General features: G+C 35.7%; 1 protein-coding gene across 5 annotated transcripts in view; it reads right to left on the minus strand.

The window, feature by feature from the left end:
* Nucleotides 1–27,371, minus strand: part of RYR2 (ryanodine receptor 2) — an 894,209-nt gene that overhangs the window by 202,158 nt on the left and 664,680 nt on the right. For all 5 annotated transcript variants that reach the window (XM_073241246.1, XM_073241245.1, XM_073241243.1 and 2 more), the window contains exons 40-46: nt 20,913–21,056; nt 18,889–19,162; nt 14,881–14,995; nt 13,408–13,540; nt 13,095–13,198; nt 1,797–1,932; nt 1,040–1,226 (exon numbers count right to left, since the gene is read on the minus strand). In XM_073241246.1, coding sequence (XP_073097347.1) covers nt 1,040–1,226; nt 1,797–1,932; nt 13,095–13,198; nt 13,408–13,540; nt 14,881–14,995; nt 18,889–19,162; nt 20,913–21,056 — 1,093 coding nt within the window. The remainder of the gene's footprint in view (nt 1–1,039; nt 1,227–1,796; nt 1,933–13,094; nt 13,199–13,407; nt 13,541–14,880; nt 14,996–18,888; nt 19,163–20,912; nt 21,057–27,371) is intronic.

Here is a 27,371-nt window from a genome sequence, read left to right on the forward strand (position 1 = left end):
GGTCACATCATTTCATTCCCCTGTGGTAGCATGGCAGACAGCTGCCTCAGCTAGACTCAGCACAATGCAGAGTGACACAAGGCCTGCTGACATCATTTTGGCATAGAAGGCTGTTCCCAGGGTTTCAGATGCACACTGCATGGTGTGGTCCTGAACCAGAGATCTCTTGGTGTATTTCCTACTTCTTAAAGGAGCTGAAGCCTTCCTAGTTCCTCAACAGCTAACTGATAAATACGTAGCATACTTTTGGAGTGTTCTCAGTCTGGAACTTCCCTGGTCTTGGGGTGGATAGAACACTTATGCCCTGTCTGTATGTAAAAGAACAATGGTTTGTAACCCTACATTGCTTGGAAATTTGCCTCCAAGAAGCCTGATGTTACATCTCTATTGGTAGTACCAGAAGTATGGGTGAATGACCCCCTAGCATGACATTCGCCTCCCCAGATAAAACACGTGAAGCGACATGCTTGGATTGACTACATCCACTGCTATAACCAGGTATTAACAACGTATACTATGGAGAAAGGTAAGGTAGTTATTGCCTCCCTGTCTGTCACCAATATCTTAACCAAGTATTTTACTCCTCAGAAAGATGATGTTACCTTTTCTGGACATGACCAAATACCAGTTTAGTGATGTCCTCATTCTCTTGCTAAAAGTTCTTTTAATGAAAACTCATTCTAGTTAACTTCCCACACTGTTCCAAATTCAAAGGCTCACCTGCCATTATTTTTAGTAACTCATTCTGCCATGGCCCTCTGGGAAAATTCACAAATACATCTCTCCCTCCACTCTAATTTCTCTGTGAAATCCCCACAGTCTTCCTCAAATCTCTTTGTTTATTCTATCTTGACATAGATAGCAAATAACAGCAGCAAATTCTATGCATTCTTTCAGTTCTAACACATTTTATTTTCAAGGGGAGAAACAATTAGGAGCACCAGAGTTATACGGCAATTAACAGAATACAAGTTATATTTTGTAAAATTTCAAACCAAATAGTATAATTTACTCTTAAGAGTGTGTTTATAAGACTTACAGTGTTTTACTGGATCCACTAGTGGGTGAGGGACCATCTCGAGAAGGATCCTCTGCTATTTTTATGGCTTCTTCCATGGCTGCAAGGAGACCATCCCCACCTTCCCCTCTCAAAGCAGGACCGAAACACTCCGGCCTCCGGATGAGCAGTCTCACCACCACATTCGCGTTCTCTTCCACGCTCTCACCTAAAATCCAATGTGAAGTATAAGTAAACAAACATATTATATAGAGGTTCTGAGCAAATCAATGTTATATTAATGCATTTATATTTAAATAAAAATAAGTAAAATTAAGAACATAGTAGTAAAGCTAAAATTCAATCCAAATTACTAGTTTTATATACACAAGACACAGTAAATTTATTCTCCTGCACTTAAAATTTTCAGAGTAAAGAAAAGGATAATAGAGGTATAAACTACTTACTTTCATTAACTTGTGATAGATTTTGAAGCCACAATGTTAGCTATGATTAGAATCCAATTATAAATATTTGTTAGAATATAGGTACCTAAATATTTTAATTTAATAATGAAACCATAGCATCACTATCAAAAAAAATTATAAATTTAGTTATTACTGTGAAAAATGTACAAAAATCTTACATTATGAAATTTTAATATTTATTATATTGTAAACTTACTGTATTATATTATTATAAGATGCTCACGAAAATGCTAGGCTATAGTGTTTTGTTATATACTTATTTTGTGAAGTTTCAACAGTGACCATAAAAGACCTCAAGCAATCAATCTTACCATTACAGAAGACAGCAAATCTAAGAAAGTCAAGATATCTCTCTCCTTCAACTGGATTCCACCCAATGTCAGGGTAACCCTTAGACACAAGCATCTGGCAACTTTGCAGTCCACAACCAGCCAAATATCGAACAACCTACAGAAACAAGATGATAAGCAGAAGCATTATTTTTTGGGTGAGAAGATATTAGATACTTCCACTAGACATAAAAAATAACACCCTAAAAGGATGGCCTAAAACAAATGCAGTTTTGGAAGTTCTTTTTAATCTCATGATGATCCACGTGAACTCATTAGTAAAACCTCAGAATTAAGAAATATTTACAAATTGTGACAAAGTGCTATCATAATAAAAATATTTATGAGTCAACTCTATAAAAGAAAAATAATATTTATATATTTCATACCATTTAATATGAGACTTTTACCTACAGATGCTGTAATATCTAATAAGCTTCAAAAGTATCTAATGACCTCTGGCCCAATGTGAAACCTAAATCCATTTGAGATACTCAAAGACCCATCAGAGATACAATATATTTTAAGGAAGTGAATTACTTCCAAAATGATACATCAGTTCAATGGGAAAGGGGTTTATATGAGAAGACACATAAATAAACAGAGAAAACTAAGCTTAGATTTAAATATCCTTGGGTACACATCTGACCTACGTCACTTATGGGATCATGTTGAGCCATGGTTTGACTGCTATAAAATTTGGGATACTACTACCACCTATCTTTCAGTATTACTGAATTTAACACACTAAAATTTCAGCTTAGCTTTGTCTTCTGAAATATTCAGTTACATATAAATGTTGGTCCCCTACAATATTTCTTAACTGGTTCAGATTCAAAAGAAATCCTTCAGGAGGTCATCATGAATGGTAGTAGATTGTTAGAGGAGCAACTTACCATAAAGTCAAGTCACACCCACCTCAAGCTAAATCAGTTCTAAACAGAAGTAAATAATACAGCTAAAAATATATCAACTTGAGAGGCGGAGCCAGGATGGTGGCATGAGTAGAGCAGCAGAAATCTCCTCCCAAAACCACATATATCTATGAAAATATAACAAAGACAACTCTTCCTAGAATAAAGACCAGAGAACACAGGACAACATCCAGACCACATCAACACCTGCGAGAACCCAGCACCTCGCAAAGGGGGTAAGATACAAGCCCCGGCCTGGCGGGTCCAGAGCGCCCTTCCCCCCAGCTTCCACTGGGAGGAGAGAGGTCTGAGAGGGAGGGAGAAGGAGCCCAGGACTGCTGAACACCCAGCCCCAGCAATCTGGACCAGAGCGCAGACACAGTGCATGTGCAGGGCCCTGGATACTAGGGAAACAGGGCAGCAAGAATGGTGAGCGGGTACCAGAGGCCGGCACTGGAGGACAAAAGAAAAGTGAGTGGCCATTTCCTTTTTTTTTTTTCTTTTTGTTGTTGTTGTTGTTGTTTTGTTTTGGCGAGCGCTTTCTGGAAGTCTTAAAGGGATAGGGACCCCAATACTAGGAAAACAGTGCAGCAAGTCCTGTGAGCGGGTGCCCGAGTCTAGCACCGGAGAATAAAGAAAAACGAGTGGCCATTTTTTTTTTTTTTGTGGTCATTGTTTTGTTTTGGCGAGTGCTTTTTGGAAGTTTTAAAGGGGCAGGGCGGAACACTTAGTCCAGAGGTAGGAAATCTGGGGATCTCTGGGCACTCTAATCCCCTGGGCTGCAGGGAGCACTGAGGCACCTTACAGAGATAAATAGCCTCCCAGCCACTCCCCCTCCAACGCAACTCCATCACATTGGAGCAGCAGCCGGAGCCAGGCCACACCCACAGCAACAGCAGAGATAAACTCCACAGCAGCTGGGCAGGAAGCAGAAGCCCTGTCTGTGCACAGCTACCAAGCACAAGCCACTAGAGGTCACTATTCTCCCAGGAGAGGAAGGCCACAAACCAACAAGAAGGGAAGTTCTTCCAGCCGTCACTCGTCCCAGCTCTGCAAACTATTCCTATCACCATGAAAAGACAAAATTACAGGCAAACCAATATCACAGAGACAGCAAAGGAGACAGACCTAACCAGTCTTCCTGACAAAGAATTCAAAATAAAAATCATAAACATGCTGACAGAGATGCAGAGAAATACACAAGAGAAATGGGATGAAGTCCAGAGGGAGATCACAGATGCCAGAAAGGAGATTACAGAAATGAAACAAACTCTGGAAGAATTTATAAGCAGAATGGATAAGATGCAAGAGGCCATTGATGGAATTGAAACCAGAGAACATGAACGCATAGAAGCAGACATAGAGAGAGATAAAAGGATCTCCAGGAATGAAACAATATTAAGAGAACTGTGTGACCAATCCAAAAGGAACTATATCTTTATTATACAGGTACCAGAAGAAGAAGAGAGAGGAAAAGAAACGGAAAGTATCTTAGAAGAAATAATTGCTGAAAACTTCCGCAAACTGGGGAGGAAATAATCGAACAGACCACGGAAATACACAGAACCCCCAACAGAAAGGATCCAAGGAGGACAACACCAAGACACATAATAATTAAAATGGCAAGGATCAAGGACAAGGAAAGAGTTTTAAAGGCAGCTAGAGAGAAAAAGGTCACCTATAAAGGAAAACCCATCAGGCTAACATCAGACTTCTCGACAGAAACCCTACAGGCCATAAGAGAATGGCATGATATATTTAACGCAATGAAACAGAAGGGCCTTGAACCAAGGATACTTTATCCAGTATGACTATCATTTAAATATGATGGTGGGATTAAACAATTCCCAGAAAAGCAAAAGCTGAGGGAATTTGCTTCCCACAAACCACCTCTACAAGGCATCTTACAGGGACTGCTCTAGATGGGAGCACTCCTAGATAGAGCACAGAACAAAACACCCAACATATGAAGAATGGAGGAGGAGGAACAAGAAGGGAGAGAAGAAAAGAATCTCCAGAAAGTGTATATAACAGCTCAATAAGTGAGCTAAGTTAGGCGGTAAGATACTAAAGAGGCTAACCTTGAACCTTTGGTAACCACGAATTTAAAGCCTGCAATGGCAATAAGTACATATCTTTCAATAGTCACCATAAATGTAAATGGACTGAATGCACCAATCAAAAGACACAGAGTAATAGAATGGATAAAAAGCAAGACCCATCTCTTTGCTGCTTACAAGAAACTCACCTCAAACCCAAAGACATGTACAGACTAAAAGTCAAGGGATAGAGAAACATATTTCAGGCAAACAACATCGAGAAGAAAGCAGGGGTTGCAGTCCTAATATCAGACAAAATAGACTTCAAAACAAAGAAAGTAACAATAGATAAAGAAGGACACTACATAATGATAAAGGGCTCAGTCCAACAAGAGGACATAACTATTCTAAATACATATGCACCCAACACAGGAGCACCAGCATTTGTGAAACAAATACTAAGAACTAAAGGGGGAAATAGACTGCAATGCATTCATTTTAGGAGATTTCAACACACCACCACTCACCACAAACGATAGATCCACCAGGCAGAAAATAAGTAAGGACATGGAAGCACTGAACAACACAGTAGAACAGATGGACCTAATAGACATCTATAGAACTCTACATCAAAAAGCAACAGGGTATACATTCTTCTCAAGAGCACATGGAACATTCTCCAAAATAGAACACATACTAGCCCACAAAAAGAGCCACAGTAAAATCCAAAATATTGAAATTCTACCAACCAATTTTTCAGACCAGAAAGGCATAAAAGTAGAAATAAATTCTACAAAGAAAACAAAAAGGCTCACAAACACATGGAGGCTTAACAACATGCTACTAAATAATCAATGGATCAATGAACAAATCAAAATAGAGATCAAGGAATATATAGAAACAAATGACAACAACAACACAAAGCCCCAACTTCTGTGGGATGCAGCAAAAGCAGTCTTACGAGGAAAGAATATAGCAATCCAGGCATACTTGAAGAAGGAAGAACAATCCCAAATGAATAGTCTAACATCACAATTATCGAAACTGGAAAAAGAAGAACAAATGAGGCCTAAAGTCAGCAGAAGGAGGGACATAATAAAGATCAGAGAAGAAATAAACAAAATTGAGAAGAATAAGACAATAGCAAAAATCAACGAAACCAAGAGCGGGTTCTTTGAGAAAATAAACAAAATAGATAAGCCTCTAACCTCTCTATTAAGAGAAAAATAGAATCAACACAAATCAACAGAATCAGAAATGAGAGTGGAAAAATCACAACAGACTCCATAGAAATACAAAGAATTATTAGAGAGTACTATGAAAACATATATGCAACAAGCTGGAAAACCTAGAAGAAATGGACAACATCCTAGAAAAATACAACCTCCCAAGACTGACCAAGGAAGAAACACAAAAGTTAAACAAACCAATTACGAGCAAAGAAATTGAAACAGTAATCAAAAAACTACCCAAGAACAAAGTACCCGGGCCAGACAGATTTACCTTGGAATTTTATCAGAGAAACAAAGAAGACATAATACCCATTCTCCTTAGAGTTTTCCAAATAATAGAAGAGGAGGGAATACTCCCAAACTCATTCTATGAAGCTAACATCACCCTAATACCAAAACCAGGCAAAGACCCCACCAAAAAAGAAAATTACAGACCAATATCCCTGTTGAATGTAGATGCAAAAACACTTAATAAAATATTAGCAAACCAAATTCAAAAGTATATCAGAAGGATCATACACCATGACCAAGTGGGATACATCCCAGGGATGCAAGGATGGTACAACATTTGAAAATCCATCAACATCATCCACCACATCAACAAAAAGAAAGACAAAAACCATATGATCATCTCCATAGATGCTAAAAAGCATTTGACAAAATTCAACATCCATTCATGATAAAAATTCTCAGCAAAATGGGAATAGAGGGCAAGTACCTCAACATAATAAAGGCCATATATCATAAACCCACAGCCAACATTATACTGAACAGCAAGAAGCTGAAAGCTTTTCCTCTGAGATCGGGAACTAGACAGGGATGCCCACTCTCCCTACTGCTATTTAACATAGTACTGGAGGTCCTAGCCATGGCAATCAGACAAAACAAAGAAATACAAGGAATCCAGATTGGTAAAGAAGAAGTTAAACTGTCACTATGTGCAGATGACATGATATTGTACATAAAAAACCCTAAAGACTCCACCCCAAAACTACTAGAACTGATATCAGAATACAGAAAAGTTGCAGGATACAAAATGAACACACAGAAATCTGTAGCTTTCCTATACACTAACAATCAACCAATAGAAAGATAAATCAGGAAAACAATTCCATTCACAATTGCATCAAAAAGAATAAAATACCTAGGAATAAATCTAACCAAAGAAGTGAATGACTTATACTCTGAAAACTACAAGTCACTCTTAAGATAAATTAAAGGGGACACTAACAAATGGAAACACATCCCATGCTCCTGCTAGGAAGAATCAATATCGTCAAAATGGCCATCCTGCCTAAAGCAATATACAGATTTGTTGCAATCCCTATCAAATTACCAACAGTTTTCTTCATTGAACTGGAACAAATAGTTGAAAAATTCATATGGAAACACCAAAGACCCCAAATAGCCAAAGCAATCCTGAGAAAGAAGAATAAAGTAGGGGGAATCTCACTCTCCAACTTCAAGCTCTACTATAAAGCAATAGTAATCAAGACAATTTGGTACTGGCATAAGAACATAGCCACAGACCAGTGGAACAGATTACAGACTCCAGACATTAACCCAAACATATATGGTCAATTAATATTTCATAAAGGAGCCATGGACATACAATGGCAAAATGACAGTCTCTTCAACAGATGGTGCTGGCAAAACTGGACAGCTACATGTAGGAGAATGAAACTGGACCATTGTCTAACCCCATATACAAAAGTAAATTCAAAATGGATCAAAGACCTGAATGTAAGTCATGAAACCATTAAACTCGTGGAAAAAAACATAGGCAAAAACCTCTGAGACATAAACATGAGTGACCTCTTCTTGAACATATCTCCCCGGGCAAGGAAAACAACCGCAAAAATGAACAAGTGGGACTGTATTAAGCTGAAAAGCTTCTGTACAGCGAAAGACACCATCAATAGAAAAAAAAGGAACCCTACAGTATGGGACAATATATTTGAAAATGACAGATCCGATAAAGGCTTGACATCCAAAATACATAAAGAGCTCACACGCCTTAACAAACAAAAATTAAATAATCCAATTAAAAAATGGGCAGAGGAACTGAACAGACAGTTCTCCAAGAAAGAAATACAGATGGGCAACAGACACATGAAAAGATGCTCCACATCACTAATTAGCAGAGAAATGCAAATTAAAACTACAATGAGTTATCACCTCACACCAATAAGGATGGCTGCCCTCCAAAAGACAAACAACAACAAATGTTGGCGAGGCTGTGGAGAAAGGGGAACCTTCCTACATTGCTGGTGGGAATGTAAATTAGTTCAACCATTGTGGAAAGCAGTATGGAGGTTCATTAAAATGCTCAAAACAGTCTTACCATTTCACCCAGGAATTCCACTCCTAGGAATTTACCCTAAGAATGCAGCAATCAAGTTTGAGAAAGACAGATGCACCCCTATGTTTATCGCAGCACTATTTACAATAGCCAAGAATTGGAAGCAACCTAAATGCCCATCGGTAGATGAATGGATAAAGAAGTTGTGGTACATATACACAATGGAATACTACTCAGCCATAAGAAGAGGGCAAATCCTACCATCTGCAGCAACATGGATAGACCTGGAGGGTATTATGCTCAGTGAAATAAGCCAAGCGGAGAAAGAGAAATACCAAATGATTTCACTCATCTGTGGAGTACAAGAACAAAGGGAAAACTGAAGGAACAAAAAAGCAGCGGAATCACAGAACCCAAGAATGGACTAACAGGTACCAAAGGGAAAGGGACTGGGGAGGGTGGGTGGGTAGGGAGGGATAAGGGAGTGAAGAAGAAGAGGGGTATTAAGATTAGCATGCATAGGTGCGGTGGGAGAAAGGGGAGGGCTGTACAACACAGAGAAGACAAGTAGTGATTCTACAACATTTTGCTATGCTGATGGACAGTGACTCTAAAGGGGCTTATAGGGGGGACCTGGTATAGGGGAGAGCCTAGTAAACATAATATTCTTCATGTAAGTGTAGATTAAAGATAACAAAAAAAAAGGAAAGAAAGAAAAGGGTGGATTACTCCCTGATAGGATAAAACTAACTGTAAATCAATGATTAATGCATGCTTTAAATATCCTTAATTTTGATCACTGAAAGGGTGTCAGATGATCAGCTATTGAGGTACACTTTTCTGATAATATTCCTTTCTCTAAAAAAAAAAAAAAAGAAAACAGTTCCTGTGTGGTGACCTCCAATGAGTTCTACACAATAGTATAAAGGGCATATCAAAGTGTGGGCAAAGGGTCTGTTTGTGTTTATACAAAGGATCAAAGCCTAATTTGTCTACCCAGAAAATTAACTAAGATACGATATGAAGAAGAACTTCCAACATCAGCACTCTCTGAAAGATGATCATCAAAAAACCTCAACAAAGATGCAGGCGATGCTGCAGTCGTACCTGCATTCATCCCACTGGTTCCTGGACTTGCCATTGGAATGAAGAAGGAGATATCTAAGCTGGCCTGTGCATACAGTAAAACAACAAATTTGACTGGATCTATACTGTTAGAACTCAATCAAGAATTAGGAGAAGTGCAAGTTGTAGCACTCCAAAATCTTACAACTACAGACTATCTACTGTTAAAAGAACAAATGGGATGTGAACAGTTCCCAGGAATGGGTTGTTTTAATTTGTCTGATTTCTCTCAGACTGTTCAAGTACAGTTAGACAATATCCATTATATCATAGACAAATTTTCACAAATGCCTAGGGTGCCTAACTGGTTTTCTTGGCTTCACTGGAGATGGCTGGTAATTATAGATCTGCTTTGGTTATGTAACTGTATTCCTATTATGTTAATGTGTGTGTGCAATTTAATTAGTAGTTTAAACCCTATACATGCTTAAGTTACTCTACAAGAAGATATGTCAAAGAAATAATCAATCTTCCCATGTTTTCTTCCATCTGCTACCTCTATAGCTTTTCTTCTTCCATCCTAATTACAACCCTTAAATAGAATTCGTGCCTCATATCGAATTCACCGAGTATCATAATTCCTCCAAGTGGTAAAGATATCTAAAGACAAATGCTGGGCATAGAAGCCACAGAGCATAAATCTGCAAAGAAGTAAAAAGCTAACCTTCTCAAACAATATGGCTTCTCTCTCACTTACCAACTTTACATTTCCCTGTATGGCCCTGGAAGATGACTGGTTAGCCATAGATGGGTAAGATCCCTCAAGGGAGGAACAACCTAAGGCAGGCACAGTCGCAGGGGGTCATCAGGTGAGAAATTGGGGATCAACAGAGGTGAGGCTTAGAACCTCACCCCCCCGTTTTGAGAGAAATCTTCTGCGTCCGTGGATGTTTTATTTCCCTTGTCTAGCTTGGATTAACACTTAGTCTACAGGCACACACCTGATCATCTACATTGCTCTCTTACAACACTAAACTGTTTTCTACCTTTATCTTGCATCTTCAGCATTTTATTTAAAATAATAATAACAATAATAATAAAGGGAGAAATGTGGCATTCACATATAAATCAAGTATAAAAATCAGACAAATATTCATATTTGACCTGATTGTTTATAGTTAGTTCATAATGAGTGATCAAAACCGAAAGTTTTTGTGATGACTGCCCTTGTACTGTTTACTATGTAAGAACTTATTCACTATGTAAGAATTTGTTCATGTAAGAACTTGTTCGTTATGCTTCAGAAGATTGGAGACTGATGAAAATTAGGCTGGGGGTGAATTGATGATTGTGCATTGAGCATTGACTCCCCTATATAGAATTTTATTGTTGATAACAACCATTTGATCAATAAATATGAGATGCCCTCTCAAAAAAAAAAAAAATTGGGGAAAACCTCTCCCGTATATTAACTGCACTTTTCTAGGTGATTGAAAAATGGTTACACATGGCTATTAGAATGCAAATATGCAATATTACAAAGACAGAATTAAATTCACATAAATTTCAGAATTTTGAAGTTAATACAGCTTATGTGAATATTAGCCACTTTATTAATGTTTTCTATTAAGATCTATTGCCCCATTTTCCCTTATTTTGCTTTTCTCCTTTAGTATTTGTTTTACTTCATTGTGTCCATTTTGTAGCCTAAGCTTATTTTTGAAACCACTCAAATATTTAAATGAATAAAACAATATGCTGATAAAAAAATATATATATACCAACTTGATTGAGGTCCAATGTGTGTCCTATAGATTGATCTATTTAAAGTATACATTCAATAAGCTATGAGAGACTTACGCTTCTGCAGAACACACCGCAACCAAGAGGCAGGACATTTCTATTTATCCTCAGGCTCTGTCCAGCCCTCCCAGCATTCCTAGGCCTCGACAATCTGTTTTGTGTCACTAGAAATTAACTTGCATGTTCCAGAACATTTATACATAGAATCACCCAGGATACATCTTTTTGTGCCTGGCTTCTTGCCTTCAGAATAATGATTTTGAGATTCATTCACATTGTAGCACATGTCTTGATGTGAATGTAGTGGTTCATTCTTTCTTATTGCCTGATAAGAACATTCCAGGTTGCATGGAAATACGGAAACACCTCAGGTCTGTTTATCCATCATTGGCTAATGCATACTTGAGTTGTTTCCAGTTTTTGTTTAAGGTGGAAAAAACTGTTGGCAATCATCTCCATGTCTGTGTGGACATGTATTTTTATTTCTATTGAGTAAATACCAATGAATGGAAAGGTGAATATATGTTTATATGAGAGGCATATATTAACTGCTAAGAAGCTGCCAAACTGCTTTCTGAACTAACTCTACCCTTTTCATCTCAATCAACAGCAGGAAATGAGGAACCTGGTTGCTCTGCGTCTTCCTCAGCATTTGGCATTGTCAGGCTCTGTAGTATTAGTCACTTTAATCAGTGTGTAGATAAAAGCAATTTATATTATATATGGGAGAAGATTCTTCAGAGGTTGGGCAGAAATGCAAAACTTCATGATTCTTGAGTAGCACATCAGGACATAGGGAAGAATTCACTTTTTGGTGCCTTCCTCACCATGCATTGACAGTCTGTCCAGGGCCAGGGCTGTTCCCTAAGGCTGGGACAAAGCAGTGAGCAGCAGGAAAAAGGCCCTGAACACACTGGCCTTACGTTTCAGGAGTAGATTTTTAGGAGTGCATAAATAGGTATATTTTAGTAAAATGTATTTGTTTCAATATATAATTTTAAACTATAAATATGCAAACTGTATTCATATAAGTATAGATAAAATTAAAAGGTAAATTTATGCATATAATATACAAATCATTGTTTCCTCAACTTAAAAATAAGGCAGTAAAAGAGGATAGGAAGAGCTTAAGGAAGTAGAGCAAAGGATTTGATTCTAAATAGCATAGACATGAAAGAGCTAAAGAGAAGGAGATTTGGGAGTGATGACTGGGAGGGCGTCCGGAAAAGAGCCATGAAGACGTCCTGAAGAAGAATTCAGCCGATGGGAGAACAGGAGCAAGAAGAGAGATCAGGAGAGTTATAATATATAATATAACATAACAGGAGCTATTGCAATGCCTTTATAGTGTTTACTTGAAGTGAGATAGGAAGTCTCTGCAGATTTCTGGGCAAAGGATTAATATGCTCCTTTTAAGAGGCTCACTCTGGCTGCTGAGTAGCAGAGCAAGGGAGGTATCAGGAAGACTACTTAAAACGCAGCTGCAATTACAAAATGGGGGAAATGTATCTATACTTTGGTAAACGTATATGTGGCTTACTATGCTTAGAGTGGATGGCCTTAATATATCACTGCTGCCTCAAACTGGAATATATAAACTTCTGTATGATATAAAATGTAGGCATGAGATGTTAAAGCTACCTTGTAAGAAACTAAAACTACATGATTAAAGCAAAAGTAACAACAGATATCATGAAAGGACAAAAATACACAAGAATAAGTTATTCTTTTTGTGTGATCAAGGAAAATCCCATATCTTATTCTTCATGATTTATAATTATTAAGTTACACATATGTATCACATTTATAGTATATAATTATAATAATGCCATTATAACTATATTGAAGTTATAGCTAAATAACCTTGAGAAATAACTGTGAATGAGCATAACTCACACAAACACACCCGGTGGGAATTTGCTTACCTTTTCCAAGTCTGGCTCACGCAAAGCTAGGGCTAGTTCATTATTATCCATCACCGAAGCTGCGGCTACATCCAGTGGTGTTGACCCTCTCATAGCTGGTGAGGCTGTTAATTCAAACGAAGATGAGAGAAAACCTGGATTGTGCTGCAACTATAAATTCCACATAAAAACACACTGTCGCTGAAAATTCAATTTCTAAACTCAATACATAGTGCACCAATCTAAATCATTTACATTCAAGTTTCATTTTTTAAGTGTAATATGTATATTCTTTTTATCTTAATGATTAAATAAAAGTCATGCATTTCCTTACCGAGACCAACACTGCTATTTTCCAATAAGTAACTGAGATGGTCAAACATAGCTTTCTGATTCTGCCTACTTATACGGCAGAAGTAACAGAGGAAACGGCAACAGTTGGCCACCATCTTGGGAAAAGTGATTTCCTACATAAAGAGAATTTAGTTAGCTGTAAAAGCAAATGATCTTTTAAAAATGGAGTTCAGAATTTTGGGTTTCAGTCACTTTGTCCATGCACATGTGCCCATGTCTGCCAAGCCTCACTATGTTGAAGACCTTCAAATGTCTACACTTTGACCACCTAGTCCCGGAGCCACTGAAAATCAAGACTGGCCCTAATCTACCAGTTGGTTGATCTAGAATTAGTCTAGATTCCTAAACCTACAAGTGATACAAACCTGGTTTAGAAATCAGGCAGCCTGATTTGTGATTGCTGACTACCACTATTAGGTATACTTCCTTGGAAAATGATGTGACCTATTTAATTCTGTTCTATAAAATTGGAATAAGATGATTACTTTAGCTAAGGGCGGGGGAATTCAGTAAGACAGTTCATGAAAAATACCCAGTTTAATACTTAGAACCACATAATACGGTATCTTATCATCAACTTGTTATTGTTGTTATTACTCTTAAGATCTCAGAGATTCATAACTTCCCTGATTTGCACACGAGTTGTCTGCTATGATAAGCACCCTGACCAGAGGGCCTGTCTGCTAGCCCTCAGCAAACACACCTCCCCTGGGAGCCAAATCCTGTTCTATTATATGAGATGGTCCTTGGAGTCCTTGCTGAATATAATATCTTATAAATATCTTTATAAGTCTGTCTGAGAGACTGAACATGAGAAATATGGACTCATTTCCATATTTTGAAAAATTTGTCTTAAAATTTCAAAAACATTGAAATACATTTTTCAAATCAGAGATCATGAAATTATACTGATTTATATGAAGTTACTTGATGCAAAGCACTATTCACTTAAAACTTTAATCACTTAAAAATTCACTTTAGAGTCTTACAACGAATACCCCAGTGTACCATCCTTATTACTCTTAGTCTGGATCAGGAATTCAGTGGAACCAACCGTCATCTGAATCAAATCTGGGTCTTAATTCAAGGCTAAATCAAGGCTGGGACATGAGGAACATGTCGTGGACTTCTAATGTCTCAGACATTGATTTATAACTTGGATTTTTTAAAATTAATATACTACAATTTTTTAAATGTATTAATATCCCCTAAATGAGAATAATTTAGGAGGTAGCAATTACAAAGCATAACATAGAAACTGTTATCCACATCAAAGAAAAAAAAGACTATCATATCCAACTATCACTCTGCAAGGTTTGTGTTTGTTTCAAAAGGTGTTCCATTGAAAAGTTTTCCTAAAAGGACTTAAGAAATTCTCACAAAGAATATGCAGTGCATGTATTCCAGGAGGTTATACTAAATGACATCCCAAGAATCGAAGGTTTTCCTTTACCTTGGACTCTCCGCCTCCAAGGACATTCACCATGACCTCCATCACTGTCTCATGCATCCCCAGCGCCCTCATGAGATTAGGGTGCTGGTAAAACACTTTATTATTCATGATATCTCTAGAAAGGTCAACATAGGTATGGAGAGAAGCACAGAGATCAGAGGAAAATTTAAATAAAAATTCATCTGAGAACCTGATAAATATTTTGGAAATAATTATCAGCGTCTATGAAAAAGTAAAAGCAATCACAGTTAAACCACTAAAGTTAATAAGCACAATTAATTGGATTTTCTTTAAAAACATCAAAAGCCTACCAAAAACAGTGTACAAGTTGCCTTTTCTTTTCAAGAAATGCACCAAATACGTAAATATTTGTTTTTCTGAAATATAGTTCAGGGCACTTACTATTCCTAATTATATGTATATCCAGATATCTGAGTAATCTTCTTTTGTATAGGAATATGAATCAGTGTTATACTATGTTTACATGAAAACACCTATATAAATTGTTGATATGTATCTCTGCTTTTCATATATGCTATTTTTAGTATTCTATTCAATATTTTATGTTTAATAACAGTTGTTATTTCGTGTTACATGTTATCTTTCTTCTGAAATGCCTCTAGAGGATACATATTCTCAAAGAGAAACTAAATGCATATGAAATCCAGGTACAAGTAATCCAATTCATTAAATTGACATTAAATTTAAAGAAACAGCAGCAGATGATAGCCAAAATATTTTGTATTATTGTTATTGCATTACATATTATTACAAAATGTATGTAAAGGTATTTCTAAAGATTTTCATGTTGAATAGTCATTGCAAATAAAGCTTTTTGTTGATTTTTATCTTAACATATATCAAATAAATACAAAAGTTTTTTCCACAAGACACTTTCTTATTAGAGTTATACAAAGAAAATAATTCATAGCCTGCAGGAAAACAAATTTTCCTATTGAATCTGATTTCCTTAATTGAGTCCCATTCTTACTCATTCAGTCATATGCTAAATTTTAGTTGCTCTTGTTATATCAAGAAAGTAGAATAGTAGGATTCTTGTATAGTTCTTTTCTTTTTTCTTAGTTGTAGTTTTTCACTTTTAATTTTGGTTAGTGTTAATGAAGAAAACTTTTAGATAGCACAACTTAAAAAAATGACTTGGAGTCCCAAGATAAATACAGGTCTGATCTATTTCATGCAAGAACAAGATGAAGGTGGGCATCCTTTCACTTCTCATTAGATAGCAGCATATTTAGCAAAAGAACCTACAACTTTCAAACCACAATTGGAAATCAAAGGATTCCTTCTCTTGGTAATTGAAATCCTCTTGTATGATCTCACTTTGTAAAGTATTTAACTGAAAAATCTTGTTTGCTTTAGTTGTACGTTAAGTTGAATGAATTTGTAATTGGTCAGGCTATCACCTATTAACTGTGTCCTTTTGTGGAATATTTCTAATACCACAAAAAAGTTACATTTTATTTTGTTTCATAACCATCTTAAGTTTTATCACTACTGAGTGATATATACCTTAATGGCACATATTACTATGATATGTTTATTTGAGAAAGAAAGTACTATCTCCTGGAAGACTTCCTTTGTCATTTGGTTAATTAAGAACACTTCTTATGAGAGGCCTCTAGATTTCAATTTTAGTATTCAAAGAAAGATTCAGGCTCATACTATTATAAATAAAGACCACAATACTTCCTTTTGTTGTTTAGGATTTTCTGTTTCCCCTCTTTGTACCATTAGTGTACTTATTTTCAGTGTGTAATCATTGTAATGATTTTGTAATACAGCCCTCCAATTCTTTTATAACTTTGTAAAATAGTTCATAAAATACTGTTTTCTGAAGTTAAAACATACATAAATGATATAACACAATCTGAGTCTTTCTATACTTAGTTTTCTCCCCTCAAGATTATTTTTTAGGTCAGCTACAGCAAACAAGTGGTTATTCTACCATATTTGTTTTTTCAAAGAAACAACTCTTGGTTTCTTTAATCTATTTTATTGTTTCTTTGTATTCTATCTGATCCATATCAGTAGTTATGCTTATTATTTCCTCTTTTATCTGATGCTTATGTTACTAGCTTTTTTATGCTGAACATGTCTTAAATATCACTTTCTAAATTGCACAATCTCATGTTTAAGTTTTTTTCTTGCAAACTTTATATAGCTTAAATTAAGCTCTTGTTTTTACCTGGCATATCAATTTCCTCTTATTTTCATATTCCCAAATTATGTTAACTTGTTAGTGACAGCTTGGGTTTGTGCATATATGCACCAGTAATATACTCACAAAACTTACTGCCTCTCATTCTTTCTTTCTGAATTTCATCTTTTCTTGAATATAAGAAGACTTTAGGCTTTTCAATGAGGAATTGTAAGTAAATATTCTTAAATATCTTTCTTTAGCCCTCACTCTTGAATATGGATGTCATCTTTAAATCTCCAAAGTCACATGAAGCACAGGTTCATTGTGCTGAATTCTCACTTGAGTAACAGGTTTAAAATTGATGGTTTTTCTGTCGGAAGTTGGAATGTGGTATTCTATTGAGTTTGTGCTATATTTGTATCAGAATTGAAAAGGCTAGGAATATTCTTTGAAGAAAGCAAATTTTATTTTCTCTAGTTCTGCTGTTGAGAATTCTAAATACTATTTCTTCTTTGTGAAATAATTATACAAAATTTTACATAATTTTATAAAATATATATATATTTCTTTGTGAAATATTTCTGGATTTTCTCTCACCTCCTTTTTAAATCAGTCTATCGCTAGTTTTACAGTTTCACTAGAGTATATCCATCTGTGGATGTGGAGCTATTTGGGCTTTAGGAATCTTCAAATTCAGGTTTTCAATCAATTCTGAAAAACTGAAGCCAATATCTGTTCAAATATTTCCACTCTTTATTTCATCAAGTCTTTCTTTTCTAGAAATCCTATTCAGAATATACTGGAACTTCTTACACTACCATCTATGTCTCATAATTTCTCATATTTCCTTATCTTCAAATCTAGGTGCTATATTACTGAGTAATTTCCTCATATCTATGACCCAACTCATTAATTTTCTCTTCAGCTGTATCTCATCTGCAACTTAATTAATTCACTGTTTTTTACATCAATTCTTGTATTTTTCATTTATAAAAGCTCTGTTCAGAATTTTTTCAAATCTTCATGGATCTTTTGCATTTCTCATTTTTGGAGATTAGACTTATTCCTTTGTATTTTTAACCATTGTAAATACAGTAACTTTTATGTTCTCTTTCTGGCATTATCTCATCTGAAGTTATTGGAGGAGATGTTCTAAGGCCACTATAACTGTACCTTCAGATTCTATGGTGGATTGTTCCCTTACATGCTTTGCAATTTTTATTGTGAGCTAAAATTTGGTGGTTTTAAGGTTTTTGCTATAAAATTTCACAGTGACTTAAGTTGAGAAATCATTTTTCCAGGCCAATTTTTATGTTGTTTCTCAGTTTTGTAATTTCTCAGTTTATATAATTATTTTGGAGGATCCTTAGGTTATACATGGAATATAAACATCAACTTTCAAATCCACATGAAGCACAACCTATGGTGTGGAGCTCTCAGAAGAGTTGCTTTTTATCCCTGTTCTTTTTTCTCCAAGGCCCAGTATATATAGGCAAGCTTTCTTACTATTTTCTCCTGGTAGATTATCCTTTCATGGATTTTTATGTGTTTTTATTAACCTGTATTTTTATATATGACTGTACAATACTGAGAAAGTAATGAAAAAACCCTCTAATATATTTGCTCTGTATGATAGCCACCTTAGCATCTAATTATAAAATCATATTTTTTATTGAGCAACTTTCTTATTTAGCTCTAAAACGTCTTCTAGAAAAATGACCATCTAATTTAATGATCTATAATCTAATAGTGTGTTTGTCTTAATACACCTATCGTACTGCTATTGTGATAAACAATTAGAAAGAAGACATTTATAAGACAAAATGTTATAATCTTAAATAATTTACCCTAATCCACGAATCATAAGTTTCTCTTCTTCTTTGCCCATTCTTACACTCAGCAGAGAACGAATCTGACCAAGAGATGCCAGCAGATTAATGGTATCTTCCACGGAGACACTATTTATAGTGTAAGTCTTTGGCAGAGCCCGAACCAGACCTCCAATGCCATCATACTGTCGATGGAGCAGCACAAACATGGCCCTCACCAGCTCAGGGTCTTCAATGACAGATTCTTGAGCCCATCGGACCATGGTCTCAGAAATCAACTGCTGAAGAGTGGCTGCAGAGTCATAATGGATATTTTTTTAAAAGGGAAGTAATAAGAGAAGACAAATTAGTTGGGCATTACAGTAGCTATCTCATAATCCCAAATTGTATCTATATTTGTATCAGAATTGAAAAGGCTAGGAATATTCTTTGAAGAAAACAAATTTAACTTAAAAGGATATGTGTGTGTGTGTGTGTGTGTGTGTGTGTGTGTGTGTGTGTGTGTGTATAAATAAAGATAAGTTACGGACATGCAAAGATAAAAATACAAACTTCCCTCACAAACTATTCTTATAATTGAAGAATTCAAACTGTTTCAAAATTTCAGCTACTTTTTCAAACCTATTGTTGACAATCCATAGAGTAATTGATGTGGGTTATCCTATTACATTTACGTCTATTTTATTTGTTCCATTATATTCCTACCAGAAGATATGACATCATATATCCTTGTAAAGGTCAGTCATGGACATTCAAGGAGCTCTCTATTTATCCAACTGTCTCCTCATTTGTGTCATTTGCAATAGTGACTTTATGTAATTATATTTTTACTTCAGTTTGGATCCCTACTACAACTTAAAATGCCTTTGAAGGGATCTGATTGTAAAGTTGTATTAACATGAAAAGTTAACCCATATATAAAAGGTTACTTGCAATGTAATGGGCATTGTATTATATATAAAAGCAGTAGAACTTTCAAATCTCTTAAAATATAAGATAATAAAATTATCAAAGCTCAGTAGGACTGATGTGACCAATTAATATATAATGGGCACTTAACTCTTATCACAATACACTGGCTGGATTTCCAAAGGAACTATTTAACTGCTTTTATTTACACATTATTTATGGAAAAACAAAAAGCACCAATTTTAACCAAATACAAAATGAAGATAAAATGCAAATATACTTCCACATTCTCAAAACCCTACTGTCATTTTTATTAGGTCAAAATCATATACCTGATGATAATAAAAATTGATTTATAAGAAACCTTGAATCCTTTATTTTGAAGAATATTTGACTCAAATTTCGTTGTGATACTGAAAATAAACTGTATGGATAAAGGGTTTCTACTGTGAGTGAAAAAAAACAACCGAAAATTTTTGCAAGTTGATTTTTTTCTTTCAATAAAAGTTGTAAATAAACCAGCACTGCATCTAAAAATGAATGGAGCAAGGTAATAAGTAAACTCCATCTCACAGAACTACTTTTTGAACCTCCCCTGGATGAGTGTGCTGTGTCTGAGACTCTTTGCCCCAGTGTTCATTTTTGGACTCACAGAATATCAGCCATTACTGTTCAGTTAAATAAGATAAGGATGAACCAGAAATGCGTAACAGTTAAGAAAATATTTTAGAACCAAAATATAGTTACTGACAAATATCTCTTTAAACTTAAAGAAAAGGTTTGATTTGATGTACAAAAATTTGGAAATGAATAGCATAATATTTAGATATGAAAGCTAAACTACCCTCTCTACTTTCCCTTGATAGTTTCTGATCAAATACTTATATTTTTAGTTTCCTTAGGGAGCCCATTCACCCTTCTAATACTGCTATCTCTCAATCTGATCCTAGAAATATTGTTTCACACTGCTGTCTACTTCTGGTGGCTATGGGCATTTACTTAGGAATCTGATTCTTGGAAATTTCAATTTTAATTTTCTCACTGGCTCATCAAGTATGACTGACTATTAGTCCAAAGGATGGACAGATGTTAGCATTTGAGTCGCACTGCCAGTGCCCATTTATTCTGCTTACAGGACTTCTTGGAGTCACTTGCAACTGGTTTCTCAGCTTGTTTCTTCTTAAGGTATGTCACCTTTTCTACCAGGGATAGAAGGCGCCCTCTGATTGTTAAATCACTGTTTCCTTCCAGTGACCCATCTTCATCCAGCTCAATTCCTAGGATGAAAAAAGCAAAGAGAAAGAAGAAAAGAAGAAAAAAATTTAATTTTTTTTACATTTTTAATAACTTTTAATTAGACTTAGGGGAAAAAGTCCTCAGGCTTTGCATCTTTTTCCACTTTTAATTTAAAGCAATGCTGCCATGGCTAAAACATCTGACATTGAGCTATACACCACTGGCACTCACAGGTAAAATTTGCTTATTGGCCTCTTTTCCTCTGGTCCTGTTGGCTCAGCCTATTAGCAGCCAAGCAAAATGTAAAAGCACACAGGGAACAGAAAGACTCTCTTAGAAATCAAGATCAATTCTGTAACTTGGGCTGATCTTTAAGCATCCCTGAATTTAGGTATTGTCTGCCTAGACCTATAGTTCTCTGCCTTGCCTAAAAACCTCTCTGGACTTTTATCCTCCTCACTTGTTTCCCAAAATTACAGTGGTATTTTAATAAGAGATACATAGAAAAGGCATATTAGGTATTAAGGAATGTTTATGTCTAAAGTAATCATACCATCATTTCAGAATAGTCCTTTAGGGAGTGGTTCTTCATTCATAAACTGAATTGATATGTAAGGTGGTGCTTTTGTTTTCTTCATTAAAATAAAATTAAAAAGACTACTGGTGCTATGCTATATGTGTGTGTGTGTGTGTGTGTGTGTGTGTGTGTGTGTGTGTGTGTGTGTATCACTTAGGAAATAGCTAATTCATTTTCTCTCATTAGAACTCAGTGCTTTACCCATACCACTGCAGAAAGAGAGAAGGAACCACACATCAAGAATATTGATTTAGTTCTATTTTAAAAGTTCTTAGAAAGAAGGGAGGGGGAAATTCCCTTAACAGATTTGGGCTACTGACCCATAACTTAAAGCAGGATTTCCTGAGGTATTAATTTCAAAGACCTATGCTGGATAGTCCTAAAAAGTGGCCCCACACCAGTTTAAGTACAATTGCCTTGTGATCACATATCTTTAGAATAAATCAACCTAATATTCATCTTCTTGCCAAAGGCACTTGGTTACATGTCTCCATTCCTTTCCCTGCCACTAAGGGCAAGAGGAAAAAGACAAAGAATTTCACTCTTCTGCTGTCCTTACTGCCTTTCTTCTCTCTCTACTCTTAATGATATCTCACTTAGGGTCACTTAACCATTTTGCCATAATAAATATTCTTAGATGAACTCCTAACAGGCCTCTTGCATATTTGTGAACCTATTTACAAATATACTTACTTTTTTTTACCAGTATATGTGTATGAAAAATATACATTTGACAACTAAATGTAATTAGGAAAACAATGCAAGAACAAAACAAGAATTTTGACAAGGAGAAAAAAGAAAGGTAACATAAATGTCACTGGTAATGGTAGATATATGGTCACAGTTAGAGTCTGCAATATGGTAATAGTGGTGCAGAAACCACCTACATAGGTTACCTAGGTTTAGTTTAAAAGCTAAAAAAATTGAAGATAGAAAAATACACATAAATACAATAATCTGTCGGTAGTTACATAATAAAACATGTAAATTATAATAGCAATGAATTAAAATGTGAGATGAGGAAGTAAAAGTATAAAAGATACAAATTCTACTGAAGTTAAATTATGATCAGTCTAAAATAGGGTGTTTTAAGTTTACAATATCATATAAGCCTCATTGTAACCACAAGGAAAAATGTAGTAGTTTCACAAAAGAACACAAAAAAGAACTCAAAGCATACTGAAACTAAAAGGCATCAAACACACACACAAAAAAAACAAGACAAGAAACAAGGAACAATGGATCTACAAAACAACCAGAAAACAAAGAATAAAATGGCAACAGTAAGTCCTTACTTATCAATAATTAAACATAAATGTACTAATTCTCCAATGAAAAGGCACAGAATGGGTGAATGGATCAGAAAAACAGATACAACAATATGCTGCCTACAAGAGACTTAATTTGGATTTTAAAACACACATAGATTTAGTAGAGGGATGTAAAAGACATTTCAAGCAAATGGTAATCAAAAGAAAAAGCTGTACTTCTATCAGAAAAACAAATTTTATATTAAAAATGGTAAAAAAAAAAAGGCAAAGGAGATCGTTATGTAATAATAAAGGTGTTGGCATATCAAGAAGATACAAAAATTGTATAACAAATATTTATGCTCCCAACATTGGAGCACCTAAATACATAAGACAAGAAATAATAGAGCTAAAAGGAGAAACACACAGTAATACCATAACAGTTAGGGACTTGAGTATACAACCATCAGCAATGGACAAATCATCCAAAAGAAAATCAATAAGGAACAGCAGATTTGAAAATTAATGACCAAATGGACATTGTCCATTCTATACAGAACATTGTATTCAACAACAGGAAGCTGCACATTCTTTGCAAGTGCATATGGAGCACTCTCTAAGATAGAACATATGTTAAGTCACAAAATAAGTCTTAACTTATTTTGCAGAATGTAATCATACTGAAAATATTTTATGACCACAATGGTATGAACCTAGAAATCAGTAGCAAGAGGAAAATGGGAAAATTCATGAACACGTGGAAATTAAACAACACTCACTTGAACAATCAATGCCTAAAAGAAGAAACTAAAGGAGAAATAAAAAAGTTTCTTGAGACAAGCACAAATGGAAACACAACATGCCAGAACTTAGGGAATGCAACAAAAACAATTCTAAAAGGGAAGTCCACATCAATAAACAGCAACTTTGAGAAGAAAGAAAACTCCCCAAAAGAAAACCTAACTCTACACCTTAAGGAACTTGAAAAAGAAGAAAAACTGTGCCCAAAGTTAGTAGGAGAAAGGAAACAATAAAGATTAGAGAGAAATAAATAAATTACAGAAGAGAAAAACAATAGTAAAGATTAACCAAACTGAAACATTGGTTCTTTGAAAAGATAAACATAGCTGACAAACCTTTAGCCAGAGTAACCAAGAAAAAAATAGAAAGGATCCAAATTAACAAAATTACAAATGAAAAAGGAGACATTATAACCAATACCACAGAAATTCAAGCAATCATATGAGGTTACTATAAACAAATATATGCCAACAACTGAATAACATGGAAGAAATAGAAAAACTCTTAGAAACATACAACTTACCAAGACTGACTCAGGAAGAAATATGAATAGATTATTAGAAATGAGATTGAATTAGTAATCAAAAATTTCCCAGGGAAGAAAATCTTCACTGGTGAATTTTATCAATCATTTTAAGAAGTAACTTCAATACTTCTCAACCACTCTGAAAAAAATTGAAGAGGAGGGAACACTCCCAAACTCATTTTATGAGGCTAGCATTATCCTGATACCCAAACTGAAAAAGATCACTACTAGAAAAGAGACAATATGCCAATATCCCTGATGAATATAGATGTAAAAATTCTCAATAAAACACTAGCAAACTAAATTCATCAGCGCGTTAAAAAGATCATTCACCATTTACCATGGTCAAATGGGATGTATCCTTGGGATGCAAGGATAAGGATGATACAACATACACAAATCAATATGATACATCACACTAACAGAATGAAAGAAGAGAATCATATAATCATCTCAATAGCTTCAGAAAAGGAATTTAACAGAATTCAACATACACCTATGATAAAAACTCAACAAATTAGGCTTGAAGAAACCTATCTCAACTTAATAAAGGCCTTATATAACAAGCCCACAGTTAACATCATATTCAATTGTGAAAGGTTGAATGTTTTATTTCTAAGATCAGGAGCAAGACAAGTGTTTCCACTTTCACCACTACTGTTCAATATAGTAATAGAAGTCTTAGCCAGAGAATTCTGGCAAGAAAAAGAAACAAAAGTTATTAGAATTGAAAAGAAAGAAGTAAAATTGTTTTTATTTACAGACAACATGATTTTATATGCAGAAAATCCTAAAGACTCTACCAAACTGCTCTAGGTCTAAACAATGAATTCAGTAAAATTGCAGGACATAAAATTAACATACAAACATAAGAATTTCTATACACTAACAGTGAAATTTCTGAAAATGAAATAAAGAAATCAATCCCAATCACAACAGCATTATAAACAATAACATATTTAGGAATTATTTAACTAAAGAGGTGAAAGATCTCTATGCTGAAAACTGTAAGACATTATTGAAAGAAATAGAAGATGACACAAAAAATGGAAAGGCATTCTGTGTTCATGGGTTGGAAGAATTAATATTGTTAAAACATTAATACTATTTAAAGCCTTCTACAGATTCAATGCAATCTCTATCAAGATCCCAATGGCATTTTTTCACAAAGGTAGAAAAAACCTTCCTCAAATGCATTCCAAAAAATCTACTGAATAGCCAAGAAAATCCTGAGAAAGAAGAATGAAGCAGGAGAAACCATATTTCTTGATTTCAAGATACACTGTAAAGCCATAGCCATCAAAACAGTATGGTACTAGTATAAAAACACACCAAAGGAACAGACTTGAGGGACCAGAAATTAACCTAATCAAACACAGTCAACCAATATTTGATAAGGGATCCAAGAATACTCAATGAAAAGACACAGTCAATTCAATAAATGTTGCTGGGATAAATGGATATTCACATGGGAGAGAATGAAACTGGACCCATATCATATCTTACCTCACTCACAAAAATTTACTGGAAATGGATTAAAGACTTAAATGTAAGACCTGAAATTATGAAAGTCTTAGTGGAAAACATAGAAACAAAGCTTCTTAACATGGGTCTTGGTAATGATACTTTGGATGTGACATCTAAAGCACAAGAAACAAATAAAAAAATTAAGTGGGACTAAATCAACTAACAAGCTTCTGCACCAATGAAGTGAAAAGACAACCTATGGAATAGGAAAAAATATTTTCAAACCATATGTCTGTTTTGTAATTAATATCCAAAACATAAAAACACATACAACTCAATAACAGAAAAACAAATAACCCAATTCTAAAATGGGCAAATGACTTGAATAGACAATTCTCCAAAGGAGATATATGAGAGTACAATGGGTAAATGAAAAGGTGTTCAACATCAACAGTCATTAGGGAAATGCAAATCAAATCCACAATGAGATATCACTTCATACCTGCTAGATAGGCCAAAAGCCAAAATCAAAAAGAGAAGACAAATGCTAGTGAGGATGTGGAGAAAAGGAAACCCTTGTGCACTGTTTGTGGGACTATAGGTTGGTACAGCCAATTTGGAAAACAGTATGGAGGATCATCAAAAATTTAAAATAGAACTGCCATATGATCCAGCATTTCCACTTATTGGAATGTACCCAAAGGTAACAAAAATATTAACTTGAAAAGATATCTGCAGGAACTGGAGCCAAGATGGTGGAGTGAGTAGAGCAGTGGAAATCTCCTCTCAAAACCACATATATTTTTGAAAATACAGCAAATACAACTCTCCCTAAAAGAGAGACCAGAAGACACAGGACTACAGCCAGACTACATCCACACCTGTGAGAACCCAGCACCTCGCGAAGGGGGTAAGATAAAAGCTGCAACCCTGCAGGACCCAAGCGCCCCACACCCCAGCTCCCAGCAGGAGGAGAGGAGTCGGAGCCGGGAGGGAGAGGGAGCCCAGGACTGCTAAACAGCCAGCCCTAGTCATCCGCACCAGAGTGCAGACACACAGTGTGTGCGTGGGGTGCTGGAAACTCGGGAAACAGCACAGTAAGACCTGTGAGCAGGTCCCTGCAGCTGGCGCCCCTGGGACAAAGAAAAGCGAGTACTTTTTGAAAGCCTTAAAGGGACAGGGAACACACAGCTGTACGGAAGCATCCCGGGACACTTAGCCTACGAGCTGGGAATCCCGGGGAACTCTGGGAACCCTAACCCCCTGTGAGCAGGGCTTCTCGGAGGCCCCTCATGGAGATGAACAGCCTCCCAGCCATTTCCCCTCCAACACGGCTCTGCCATATCAGAGCAGCAGCCCAAGGCAGGCCACACCCACAGGAACTGTGCAGATAAACTCCATAGTGGTGGGGCAAGAATCAGAGGCCCTGTCTGCCAGCAGTGGCCCAGCACAAGCCACTAGAGGTCGCTGTTCTCCCAGGAGAGGAAGGCCACAAACCAACAAGAAGGGACCTTCTCCCAGCCATCACTCGCCCCAGCTCCACAAACTATCTTTATCGCCATGAAAAGGCAGAATCTGAGAGAGACAAAAATCATAGGTCAACACCTAAGGAGATAGACCTAAACAGTATTCCTGAAAAAGAATTCAAAATAAAAATTATAAACATGCTGAAGGAGATGCAGAGAAATATACAAGAGCTAAGGGATGATGTCCAGAAGGAGATTACAGAAGTGAA

This window comes from Manis javanica, chromosome 7 (assembly GCF_040802235.1).
Source record: "Manis javanica isolate MJ-LG chromosome 7, MJ_LKY, whole genome shotgun sequence".
Classification (NCBI taxonomy): domain Eukaryota; kingdom Metazoa; phylum Chordata; class Mammalia; order Pholidota; family Manidae; genus Manis; species Manis javanica.